The 12,511-nt window shown below is 44.7% G+C and overlaps 2 protein-coding genes and 2 long non-coding RNA genes across 8 annotated transcripts; 3 read left to right on the top strand and 1 right to left on the bottom strand.

Annotated features, from left to right (window-relative positions):
- The first annotated feature begins 658 nt into the window (after positions 1-658).
- LOC119363604 (protein Rf1, mitochondrial-like) lies at positions 659-3,855 on the top strand. Of its 4 annotated transcripts, none has more exons than XM_037628998.1 (3): positions 659-1,585; positions 1,687-1,885; positions 2,092-3,855. In XM_037628998.1, the coding sequence occupies exons 1-2, from the start codon at positions 878-880 to the stop codon at positions 1,726-1,728; spliced, it is 750 nt and encodes a 249-aa protein (XP_037484895.1). In that variant the 5' UTR covers positions 659-877; the 3' UTR covers positions 1,729-1,885; positions 2,092-3,855. The 4 variants fall into 4 exon arrangements, with proteins under 4 accessions (XP_037484895.1, XP_037484891.1, XP_037484883.1 ...); XM_037628994.1 differs by having other exon boundaries at positions 1,682-1,885; XM_037628986.1 differs by having other exon boundaries at positions 659-1,885.
- A 75-nt stretch (positions 3,856-3,930) lies between these two features.
- Positions 3,931-5,398, top strand: LOC119363602. The gene is made up of 3 exons (XR_005174114.1): positions 3,931-4,935; positions 5,031-5,171; positions 5,261-5,398. It is a non-coding gene; the product is annotated as an uncharacterized LOC119363602 (long non-coding RNA).
- Positions 5,171-6,848, bottom strand: LOC119363585 (annexin D5-like). Of its 2 annotated transcripts, none has more exons than XM_037628971.1 (5): positions 6,678-6,848; positions 6,431-6,576; positions 6,081-6,299; positions 5,749-5,964; positions 5,171-5,607 (listed from the first exon to the last, which is right to left on the bottom strand). In XM_037628971.1, the coding sequence occupies exons 1-5, from the start codon at positions 6,751-6,753 to the stop codon at positions 5,347-5,349; spliced, it is 918 nt and encodes a 305-aa protein (XP_037484868.1). In that variant the 5' UTR covers positions 6,754-6,848; the 3' UTR covers positions 5,171-5,346. The 2 variants fall into 2 exon arrangements, with proteins under 2 accessions (XP_037484868.1, XP_037484858.1); XM_037628961.1 differs by having other exon boundaries at positions 5,171-5,640; positions 6,678-6,818.
- On the top strand, positions 5,821-6,736 carry LOC119363594. The gene is made up of 3 exons (XR_005174103.1): positions 5,821-5,949; positions 6,100-6,319; positions 6,506-6,736. It is a non-coding gene; the product is annotated as an uncharacterized LOC119363594 (long non-coding RNA).
- Positions 6,849-12,511: the final 5,663 nt, after the last annotated feature.

The following is a 12,511-nucleotide window of genomic DNA, read 5'->3' as shown; positions in this document are numbered from 1 at the left end:
GCTTATGTGATGTGTATTACCGAGAGGGCCCAGAGATACCTCTCCGACAATCGGAGTGACAAATCCTAATCTCGAAATACGCCAACCCAACATGTACCTTTGGAGACACCTGTAGAGCACCTTTATAATCACCCAGTTACGTTGTGACGTTTGGTAGCACACAAAGTGTTCCTCCGGTAAACGGGAGTTGCATAATCTCATAGTCATAGGAACATGTATAAGTCATGAAGAAAGCAATAGCAACATACTAAACGATCGGGTGCTAAGCTAATGGAATGAGTCATGTCAATCAGATCATTCACCTAATGATGTGATCCCGTTAATCAAATAACAACTCTTTGTCCATGGTTAGGAAACATAACCATCTTTGATTAACGAGCTAGTCTAGTAGAGGCATACTAGTGACACTCTGTTTGTCTATGTATTCATACATGTATTATGTTTCCGGTTAATACAATTCTAGCATGAATAATAAACTTTTATCATGATATAAGGAAATAAATAATAACTTTATTATTGCCTCTAGGGCATATTTCCTTCACTAACCATATTTGTTTTTCCAAGTGTTTGTTGTCTTTGCTCCTTTTGAAGGAATCCCAAGATGGTGTGACATTGAAGAGTGCCCATTTCAAGCTTCAAGATGACGAGAACTTGGTGATCGACCACTCCTACACGACGACGCCATCTCTTTCTCATGGTGATTTGGATTTCGATCCGAGGCCGGATCTTCCTCAAGTGGAGGCTCCTCCCATGGTGAAAGATCGGGCTATAGGATTCCTACCCTACATCACATTTGGTACAGCGGAGGCTCCTCTCAGTCGCGCACCTCTCGCCACTCCCACTCCACCAGCGCGAACACGAAGGCCGTGCCAGTCCCATGGCTCGCCTCTGCTACACCACGCCCATGCCGCACCTCCGCCGCTGCTGCTCCTCTTCCACCTCGCCGCCTTCACGCCACTGGGACCCCCGACCCGCCTTTGCCGCGGCCACGGAGCGCGTCCGCGCCGGGACGCTCAACCCTGAAGACGCACACCACCTGTTTGACGAATTGCTACTGCGGGCCAACCCCATCCCCGAGCGTTCCTTCAACGACTTCCTTGCCGCGCTCGCCCGGGCTCTGTCCTCCGCTGCTCTCAGAGATGGACACTCCCTTGCTCTCGGCATCTTCAACCGCGTCTGCCGAGAAGAAGCAGGGCCGTGCGTGACGCCATCCACAGTCTGCACCTACAACATCCTCATGGACAGTTGCTGTCGTGCATGCCACCCGAACCTAGGCCCTGCTTTCTTCGGCCGCTTCCTCAGGACGGGCCTCAAGGCAGACCAGATCATCGCCATCAACCTCCTCAAGTGCCTCTGCCACGCAAAACGGAAGGATGAGGCTGTCAACATGCTGCTTCATAGGATGTCTGAGTTCGGTTGTGTGCCTGATGCCATCTCATACTCCATAGTACTTAAGAGCTTATGTGACGATAGCAGGAGCCAGCAAGCGCTCGATCTGCTCCAGATGGTAAGGAAAGGAGGTGCCTGCTCCCTCGATGTGGTGGCATATAGCACAGTCATCCGCAGCTTCTTTAAGGAGGGTGAAGTAAGTAAGGCATGCAATCTATTCCATGAAATGGTGCAACAAGGGATTGTGCCTAATGTGGTGACATATAGCTTGATTATTGATGCCTTGTGCAAGGTCAGGGCAATGGACAAGGCAAAGCTGGTCCTTCAGCAGATGGTTGATAATGGTGTTCGACCAAATATGTATACATGCATGGAACTCATTCATGTACTCCCTTTGCAAGAATGGAGGAAGCAAAGAAGCTGCAGAATTTTTTGACTCCATGACCTCCAAGGGCCTCAAACCTAATATCGTCGTGTACTCTACTCTTCTTCACGGGTATGCTACTGAAGGATGCCTAGCCGATATGATTAATCTCTTTAATTCAATGAAAGACAATGCTATTGTAGCCAACTGCAATGTTTTCAACATATTAATTGATGCATATGCTAAACGTGGAATGATGCATGAAGCTATGCTCATATTTACTGAAATGCAGGAACAAAGAGTGAGTCCTAATGTATTCACCTATGCAATTGTAACAGCTGCACTTTGCAGAATGGGCAGGCTGTCTGATGCAATGGACAAACTAAATGAGATGATTGCAATGGGATTACAACCGAACAAGGTTGTTTATCATTCTCTAATTCAGGGTTTTTGTACACATGGTGATTTGGTGAAAGCAAAGGCCTTGGTTTCTGAAATGATGAACAAAGGTATTCCTCGTCCAAACATTGTGTTCTTCAGCTCAGTAATAAACAGTCTATGCAAGGAAGGAAGGGTTACCGAGGCACACGATATCTTCGACTTGGCTATAAACATTGGCGAGAGGCCTAACGTTATTACATTTAGTTCACTGATTGACGGATATTGTTTAGCCGGGAAGATGGATAAAGCATTCGGAGTACTAGATGCTAACACTTTTGAGTATTTCAAGGAAAATATGTGCAAGAGAATAAGTAGATGGAAGTAGAAAAGTCTCTCTAAAGCAGGAAAGAAAATCTTGGTGAAAGCGGTAGCACAAGCAATGTCTGACTTACACCATGCCATGTTTTTGATCTAATAAAAAGCTTTTGTGATCAGCTTAGCACTATGATAGAAACATACTAGGGGTGCCAGCAAGAGCATGAGCTTTAAATTCTTTGGCTTAGTTGGCGAAAAATGTCAAGGCCAAAAGAAAGTGGATGCCTTGGCTTTTGTCTCTCCAGCTCTTCAACATTACCATGCTAGCTAGAAAAGGATGACAGTTACTGCAGGCAACAGAGTTTCCTATGGGCGTTCCTTTCCAAAACACACATGTTCTACATGGAGACTCAACCTAGGGTATATGTCGTACAGCTGGCTAAGTATTCTGAATGGTTGCAACCAACTCCTGGTTGCCACTTTATGCTCACCTAGGTCGGTGTAGATTGGCACAGGATGCTCTGCTTCCTTGTCGGTGCCCTCCATGATCACCCTGCAAAATTTCAGAGGAAAAGCATGTCAGAGAGGCTAGACTTATCGTTGATTCAATGTTGTCAGGTAACATGTTGTTTATCCTTTGTGTTTTGGCTTGGCTAGGTGGATGCACGTGCCCTCCTACTGTTTAAAAGAAGGAAGGTGTATGGTCTATATAGATCAGAGCCCTTACATTTAAAGAAAAATTAGGCTTCAGTGCAAATTTATGCTAGATACTCAATAAGCATAAAAATAATAAATTACAGCCACAGCTAGCTGAAACTCTCCAGCATTTCTAGGTTCATGAGCTTGATGATTAGTTGTTTGACTCTTTTTATTGGCAACCAAGAAGTGCATGTAGTTCTCTCTTCCAACAAACTTACATCTGGGCCCCATGCACATGTTACCGGAGTGGCCGTTACAGCTATATGCCAACCCCCAACATACACACTCAGAGAATTGATTTTCATTTCACATTGCCTAAGTGACTTTAACCTCCGAATAGTCACTCTTAAGAAAAGTTCTTGATTGTGGCCGGTTCAGTCAACGAATCAGGACTATACAATGAACAACACCTATGACTAAGATCAATAATATAATGCTGTGCCTCGGTAGTATGGAGATGGCATACAAACTGGCGGAATTATCATCCTTCTACTGGCTCAAGAACGTTTTTATTTCTAATAATTGACTAGATGATTGAAAGAGTATTACTAGGTTTACCAAAAAAATAGCTCCATACTTGCTGATGATTACTCCCTCTATTCTAAATGTAGTGCACATAAAATTTCTTAGAAGTCAAACATTGTTTAGTTTGACCAAGTTTAGTGAGAAAATTATCAACAAAAATAATACCAAAATTTCTTTGAATATGCTTAATGATGTACTCCTCTGTAAAGAAATATAAGAGCGTTTAGATCGCTAAAGCAGTGATCTAAACGCTCTTATATTTCTTTATAGAGGGAGTATCTAATAATATTTATTTAATGTTATAGATGTAGATATTTTCCTCTATAAATGTAGTCAAAGTAGGGGGAGTTTGACTTTTGAAATTTCCTATGTGCACTACATTTAGGAATAGAGGGAGTATCAGTATTCCCCAATAGGCAGTAAAGTGTGCCATTTAGTAGCTCCTTTCATGCTTGATTATGATTATTAATTTTGCCCATTTGGCACTAAGGTATGCCATTGGGTAGATAGAGGAACTGCGAGAAAAATAAAACATAATTAGGAATTGCAAGAAAAAATCCACACTTTTTTGCACCCATTCATCATACTGGTAGTGTAGATTTAATGGATGGTTATGGTAAACTGTGTTCTTTCTGTAAAAGTAAGTGCTTAGTGTCCCAACATAACTTGTGCCTTTACTGGGAGTGTAGATAAAAAATATTCATCATTGCAGCTGGATTATCTCCATTTACTCTTACCTGTGAATTTTGATCAGAAACCTGGACTCTGTTGTTGCATCCTTACTTTTAATACTGGTTATTACTTTGCCTATTTGCCTTCCTAAGTGTCCAGTGGACTCGTTAGCAATAACCTGTATTTCTGCAATTAAGATGGACTGGATGTTATGTGGTACTAAGTGCCTGTTCGGAAACTCTCCCATCCCTTAAACTCCGCTCCGCTCGAGAGCTGGTTTCAAGCAACTCCCTGCTTTCGTGTTGGCGCTCCCTCCGCTCCGGGAGCCGCAGTGAGGGACCGGAGAGAATCCGAACAGAGCCTAAATGCATCATCTGTGTGACAGTAATTTATGATAGCAGGTTGTTTTAGTCCATTTCAGGTATTTTGGAGGCTCACTTCTAACGGAGGAAGCAGAGAGAAGTTTTCCGTACATTATGTTAATTAAGTTTCGTTGAATCGTAATAGAGCTTCCGTATTATGGAAGGCGAGATGTGGTCGGCCAGTCGTGTGGAATATGTTGTCAAATTATTGTTACTTTTTTGTGAAAGGTGAGATGTGGTCGGCCAATCATGTAGAATATGTTGCCAAACTATTGTTCCTTTTTTTTTCCCTTCTGGAGTGGTAGTTAACAATAATCAAGCAGGCACCTTCCCACTACATTTATCTGGTGATAGACCAAATGTGACGAGACGGGGGAGATAAGGTGGAATAAAGCAGTATAAGATGGGGTACTACTATAGTAAAAAGAACCATGTTGATGGCGAGTTATTTGGAAATAGTGAAGGTACTGATGCTCCATATTTGGAAAAGTGAACATAGAACAATTGTGTTGATTCCACAGGAATAATACAATCTTATTTTGCTCCTTTTCAGATTATTGTGCCCCAATGCCTATTGATGGATCACGCATGGCAGTCTTGGTGGCGCCACCATGCATGCGTGGGATCGACAGGAGCGAATTAGCGGTCCCAGCCGACGAGTGAGAGGAGGAAGGTTTGGTAGTTCCCCGACGTCTCGGAGTGGATAGCTTCAGCCAGCGACCCCTTGTACTTGTTGTGGTACTCTGCCTTGATGTACTTCATGTCAACCTCGGTCCTCGTCACCACCACCCGTGTGAGCGCCGCGTTGCTGGTGCCCAGGCCTTTCATCGCCTTGTGCAGGACCTTGGCAAAGTACTTTGCCGGAGTGTCGGCGCACCTGAGGATGGTCAGCAGCCCGAACTGGAAGTTCCCTGTCGTCTCACTCTTCACGGCCTGCAAATTCGGTGAGCATCGATGCCTTTATTTATTTAGTTTCTAGGCCTGATTTGCTCATGGAAGGAAGATGAGAGGAGTTTCAAGCAAGTTGGAGATAAACACCACCTTCTCCAGGGACCGGGCGTACATGTGCTGGTAAGCGTTGGCCACGGACACCATGTGCGCCCAGCTGCGTTCGCTGAAGATGCGGATGAAGGCCCGCTCATCGGTGCCCACCCTCTTCTCGCCGGCTTGATACAGCTCCCTCGCGTCGTCTGTCACCGCCGAAGGATCAACTTCCGGGCCTTCGTTGCGCCGGACTCCCAGGTACGCAAGCAAAAGCTGCATTGATCAACACCCGAATAATTAGACAAATAGTGGCGATAGATTCAAGCGCAAAACAGATCAAGAAAAGGCAATTATGTGATGATGATGGAAACAAGAAACAAAAGACTAACCTTCTGATGATCACCGTAGGTGCGTTCGGTGATGTCATGCTCGAGGTAGCATCCGAACCTCGCGCGGTAGGTTTGCTTCATGATCTGCAGCTGCGACGGCGTCCTGGAGCAGATTACCTCCGTGGCGGCTCTCAGGTCGGTGATGTCGCCGTTGAGAGCCTGGTTCAGTATGGTCGCGTCACGCCCCACGGGGTCGAGGACCCAAAGCAGCATAGCATTCTGCAACCACAGCCATGCAGGTTCGTTTCGGGAGCAGTACTCCACTCAGTTTTAACTTTTAAGACGAAGGATATGTATGTATCCGTAGCTAGGATGTGTAGATATGGAAATATCTAGTTCATTTTGCATGCCTTGTGGTTTCCACTCAGCTCAGTTGCTAGGCGATGGTAGAGATCCTGATGGTATATGGCTTTGTACTCGTGCAGGATGAGCGCGCGCTGCGCCGAGTCGCGGTGAGCAAGTATGTTAGTCACCGTCGTGCTGTCGCAGCCGAACCCTGCACAATACAAGAAGACCACCGGCTGTTACACAGAAAACATCGATTGTTGCTAGACAGGATGGAAGAAATAGTTCATCGTTCGTTTCATCTCTGTGTACCTTTGAAGGCCTTGTGGAGAGCGACGGCGTCATCACGCGGAGGCGTGAGCACCGGAGGCACGCTCAGGCTCGCCATCGCTCGCCTGCGTGGCTGGACGATGGTTTCTTTTCTGTGAGTGAGACTCTGTGTGCTGGTGCTGCGTACGGGGGGAGCTTTTTAAAGAGGGAGACGCGAAGCTTTCCCCTTAGACGCTAGATTCGATTTCTCTTTGGGAATTACAAGGATGAGAAGCACAACCCGCTCATTCTTTGATTCAGAATATTTTGAAACAGCACTACTACCTCCGTCTGCGTTTATTAGTTTCCACTAGCAAAAATGCCCGTGCGTTGCAACGGAAGAAGAAAAAAACCATACTTCCTAAACCCAATAGCTCAAGACCCTTCCCTCTCCTCCTCCTCCTATGACCGACTGCCAGACATGTCCTCCTCTTCCCACGACCGACTGCCAGAAATGGTGACATTAGTAAACTCTTTGAAATCTTCCACACTACCACATGAGAAACAACATGAAAAGATGTGTTGTGCAAAAACATAACAACAAAAGGAATTTATAAGTGTACTGTAGGTGTGTGCAATTTAAATCACAGAAATATCTACCTGGTCGCAAGTATCTCTTCACGTATTTGTTGGCGTTGCTCAGTGATGCGGTGATGCCCCAAAAATATCACACTATAATAAAAATAGTAAAGTCTTAGGCTGCGTTCGGAAGTGCTCCGGCTCCACGCTTCTCCGGAAGCGGGCGAGGAGCTGGTCGAACGCCACAGCTTCTAGAAGCCTGCTCCCGGAATCCGCTCGGCCCGCAGTGCAAAAAACAGAAGCTACGATCGCCCAGCTCCTGGAAAACGAGAAGTGGGAGTTGCTGGATATTACATGGAATGCCCTCCCGAAGTGCCTCCTTGAAGCACTTTCCTCTCGCTACAGGGCACGACGAACCGTTTTTCTCGCTACAGGGGGCGGCAAAGCGTTTTCTATAGCCGAACGATCGCTGGCTCCCGCGAGAAGCTAGCTAGCGCTGGCTCGTGGAGAAGCTGGCTCGTTTGGAAAGCCAGAGCACTTCCGGACGGGCCCTTAGTATAGCATTCTTGCTTCACTATGGAGGCAACAAAGATTTTCATGAACCAGTGTGGGCTAGGTTTAGGGACTGGGTAGCATAGCACTATTTTGTGTCCAATGATATAAGAAGCATTTTTTGCGGGGTAATGATATTAGAAGCATTTTTTGCGGGGCAATGATATTAGGAGCATTGTACAAAGATCCTCCATCGTTGGCTAATAGAACAAAGTAAAGTGTGGAGTTTGTGTTGCACACAGCAGGGAGTACGACTGCTTATGCTTTGGTGATCAACATTATTTTTATTAGAAGGATTGTAAGAGTTTGTGACGGGCGCTAGCTGGTCGAGCAGAAAATTAAGAGCAAAAATTTGTTTTGTTCTCAGAAAAATATTGTACATGACCAACATAGAATGAATCCTGTTTATTGTGATTTAGACATAGTATTTTTTTGTGCATGTTAAACAATTCCAACATAATTTGATTTTGAGTTATAATTTGACGTCAACAATTCAGATATAAAAAGTAGTTCAACTTGCCTGATGCCGTTGCTATCCATGGACGGAGACGTTTAGTGCCATTATATCCCCCATTTGGAGACCCTCCCTCTTTCCTTTTTTAGTTTTCTGTATTTTCCTTCCTTACTTAATTATATGGGACAGCTTCCACTTTCCATTTTTTTCTCTGTCTACACATGAAATCGCCGCCCTGTTTCCTTCCTTATTGTGCCATGCGACATGTGAAATCCCTCCTCTTTCCATATGAAATCCCTGCCCTCTTTCCTCCCTTATTTTTCTCTCCTTCTTTATTCTGTCAAGAAACATGAAGTCCCTCCCTCTTGCCTTCTTTATTTTTCCCTCTTTCCTTCCTTATCTTTTATTATGGAAGGACTTATTTCCTTCTATATTGGGTCCCGAGACGGCTCCTTGATATCGAGAAAATTTGAAGATGTATATAAATTATAAAGATTGGGTTTAAGAGAGCGGTATAGGACTATTCAAAAGGTGAATCAACAGCCTAAATATAATACACCATGAGTTCTTTTTAAGGAAAATACACCATGAGCTATGTCAGTTGGTAGCGACACTGGTTATCGTATATGCAGTTCAGAGTTTGATTCAGCCCACCATCGAATACTTTTTTGCACCGGGCTGTGGGCCAGCTTCGCCCGTTCGCTTGTGTAGCTTCCTTCGGCAAGGTGGGCCAGAATAATGTGGCCTGGCGGCTGAAAATTCTCTGATAGACTAAGAGAGGTAATCCTTGTTACTCTAAGCATAGGATGGGCCAGCTGAGTTGGACGCACGATTTGTGCACTTTTCTTGCAACCCGTGTTCGAGTCCTCATAATAGCAACTTTTTTTTTTTGAGACAAATAGCAACTTTTTTTGTGTGGCCGTTTTTTGTCAGGCTTCATTGGGCCGCATGGGCCAGAACAATTTGACCAGGCATCGGTGGAAGGATCGATCGTTCCTGTGAAACCGATCGTGGGTGCTTGAGCAAAAAGAGCTAATATATGGGAACTTTATTTTAGTACCACCTCGCGTATGTGTTTAAAATTCAAACTGAAAGCGTAAATTCACATAAAGAAGCGTATTATGACGGTGAACCCACGGAGTCAATCCATGCTTTATTATTAGGGAAAGATTATATTTTGGGTTAAACTTTCACCACATATTTGACTACAAATGTTAAGGGCACCTTTGATTTAAAGGTTTTTCATAGGAATTTTGGAGGATTATAATCATTAGCATTTTTTTTCTATATTGATTGTTTGATTCATATGATAGAATCCTATAGGATTTTTCCCTAAACATCTTTCTACTACTTTTCATCGTATTTCTAACGTCCACTCAAACTTCTTTGAAAGAATCATTTGGCTTTCCTATGATGCAATGAAAAAACTTAGATTAAGATAAGTGTGACATTTCCTTTTTTTTTATTCCCGCGTTTTTAGAATCTCGTGAATCAAAGAGGCTCTACGTGTCACCAAAATTTATATTGTTGAATTTTTATTTAAATGTAATTTCTAATGATATTATTTTTCTATGTATAACTTATATTTTACCAGTTGCCTAAAATCAAGGAGGGAGCTAGTAAACCCGGACGAAGTAGTATATGGTTATTTTCTTTCAGATCAATGCCAATGTTTTTTATTTGACTCCTTGGCCATGCCTCGGCAAGCAACAGGTATAAAGGAAGGACTCCACTGCAAATTTGACATCAGATTTTTTATCATAGCAAATCAAACACTTTTTATGACAAATTATGTTCTCCAAGGATGACAAGTTTAGTTGGCAAGCGTGGCAAATCAGTCTTAGTTTTGTTTTTATCGGAAAATTGCCGTGCTTGCAAACTAAAATTGTCATCATCGCGCCAATATAAATTGCCATGCCTAAAGATCTGATAGTGTTTTTGTAAAGAAAACACTTATGTGTTGTTCGTACTGATACTGCACATTCTCTTCTCAGGAGGATTTTAACGAGCTGGGATCTATGACAACAAGTTTGTGATACCTTCTTTGTCAAAAGAAAAGGTATTGTGATACCTTCTCTTACTTTCATTTAAAAAGACCTCATGATGAAGATTGCGTTGAGAGCCTCCATTGAGACACTAGACTCCTAAAAAGCTCCCCCTTTCTTTCGGGCAAAACAAGTTTGAAGAAGATTATGGCAACCTTGCTAATGACTGAAACCAGCAAGATGGAAATTATTGTTACCTCCATTTCTTAGTAACTTGTAACGTAAATCAAACCCTATGCAATTTTAGGATCAAAAAAGGAATTTTGGAACTGATCGGACGGCCATAATCCAAGGGAATCCAACGTCTTTCTAAACCTACGTGGAAATGGGGTTTGATGCAGAGTATCTCATATATAGCTTCCATTGGCACAATTTGAGCTACACTCTAGCACTGACGATAGCTCCGCCCACTCGCTCCACTGCAAGTACGCCGTCCTGCCCCTTCTTTGCCACCTTCGAAGGACATCCACGACCACTGCTGGGTGCTCATGCCCTCGCCAGCACCGGGGCGGTACAACGCGAGCGGCAACGGGTGAGGGAGAGGGTGGCGGGGGCAAGGCGTTGGGAGGCGTAGGGCAAGCGCGCGCCGGTGGACCCCGAGGACAAGTTCACCATGTTGTTCCTCCGCCACTCCCTGATGACGACGGAGATGGATGCGCGGAGGTTCAAGCGGATCATGGTGATGCATAGCAACGAGAGAGGAGAGTGTGTCCACGTACCCTCGTAGACCGAAAGCGGAAGTGTTAGCACAACGTGGTTGATGTAGTCGTATGTCTTCACGATCCGACCGATCCAAGTACCGAACGCACGGCACCTCCGAGTTCAGCACATGTTCAGCTCGATGACGTCCCACGAACTCCGATCTAGCAGAGCTTCACGGGAGAGTTTCGTCAGCACGAGGCGTGATGACGGTGATGATGATGCTACCGACGCAGGGCTTCGCCTAAGCACCGCTATGATATAATCGAGGTGGATTATGGTGAAGGGGGCACCGCACACGGCTGGAATAGATCAATAGATCAACTTGTGTGTCTAGAGGTGCCCAACTGCCCCCGTATATAAAGGAGCAAGGGGGGAGGCCGGCCGGCCCTAAAGGGCGCGCCAGGAGGAGGAATCCTCCTCCTAGTAGGAGTAGGATTCCCCTCTTTCCTACTCCTACTAGGAGGGGGAAAGGAAGGGGGGAGGGAGAAGGAAAGGGGGGCGTCACCCCCTTCTCCTAGTCTAATTCGGACCAGAGGGGGAGGGACGCGCGGCCTGCCCTAGGCCAGCCCTCTCTCTCTCCACTAAGGCCCATAAGGCCCACTATTTCTCCCGGGGGGTTCCGGTAACCCCCCGGCACTTCGATTTTCTCCGAAACCACCCGGAACACTTCCAGTGTCCGAATATAGTGGTCCAATATATCGATCATTATGTCTCAACCATTTCGAGACTCCTCGTCATGTCCGTGGTCATATCCGGGACTCCGAACTACCTTTGGTACATCAAAACACAAAAACTCATAATACCAACCGTCACCAAACTTTAAGCGTGCGGACCCTACGGGTTCAAGAACTATGTAGACATGATCGAGACACGTCTCCGGTCAATAACCAATAGCGGAACCTGGATGTTCATATTGGCTCCCACATATTCTACGAAGAACTTTATCGGTCAAACCGCATAACAACATACGTTGTTCCCTTTGTCATCGGTATGTTACTTGCCCGAGATTCGATCATCGGTATCTCAATACCTAGTTCAGTCTCGTTACCGGCAAGTCTCTTTACTTGTTCCGTAATACATCATCTTGCAACTAACTCATTAGTTACAATGCTTGCAAGGCTTATATTGATGTGCATTACCGAGTGGGCCCAGAGATACCTCTCGACAATCGGAGTGACAAATCCTAATCTTGATTTATGCCAACTCAACAAGTACCATCGGAGACACTTATAGAGCACCTTTATAATCACTCAGTTACGTTGTGACGTTTGGTAGCACACAACGTGTTCCTCCGGTAATCGGGAGTTGCATAATCTCATAGTCATAGGAACATGTATAAGTCATGAAGAAAGCAATAGCAGAAAACTAAACGATCAAGTGCTAAGCTAATGGAATGGGTCAAGTCAATCACATCATTCTCTAATGATATGATCCCGTTAATCAAATGACAACTCATGTCTATGGCTAGGAAACTTAACCATCTTTGATTCAACGAGCTAGTCAAGTAGAGGCATACTAGTGACACTGTTTGTCTATGTATTCACACATGTACTAAGTTTCCGGTT

Source organism: Triticum dicoccoides, chromosome 1A (genome assembly GCF_002162155.2).
Source record: "Triticum dicoccoides isolate Atlit2015 ecotype Zavitan chromosome 1A, WEW_v2.0, whole genome shotgun sequence".
Lineage (NCBI taxonomy): Eukaryota > Viridiplantae > Streptophyta > Magnoliopsida > Poales > Poaceae > Triticum > Triticum dicoccoides.
The sequence above is the reverse complement of the archived record's forward strand: the minus strand, read 5'-3'. Positions and strand labels throughout refer to the sequence as shown.

Excerpts from the sequence above, each read along its gene's own strand:
- LOC119363604 (XM_037628986.1), top strand. The coding sequence starts at position 878 with ATGGCTCGCCTCTGCTACACCACGCCCATGCCGCACCTCCGCCGCTGC.
- LOC119363585 (XM_037628961.1), bottom strand. The coding sequence starts at position 6,753 with ATGGCGAGCCTGAGCGTGCCTCCGGTGCTCACGCCTCCGCGTGATGAC. Across the intron at positions 5,965-6,080 it reads CCTACGGTGATCATCAGAAG|CTTTTGCTTGCGTACCTGGG; the intron begins GTTAGTCTTTTG and ends TGATCAATGCAG. Across the intron at positions 5,641-5,748 it reads ACGCCCGGTCCCTGGAGAAG|GCCGTGAAGAGTGAGACGAC; the intron begins GTGGTGTTTATC and ends CCGAATTTGCAG.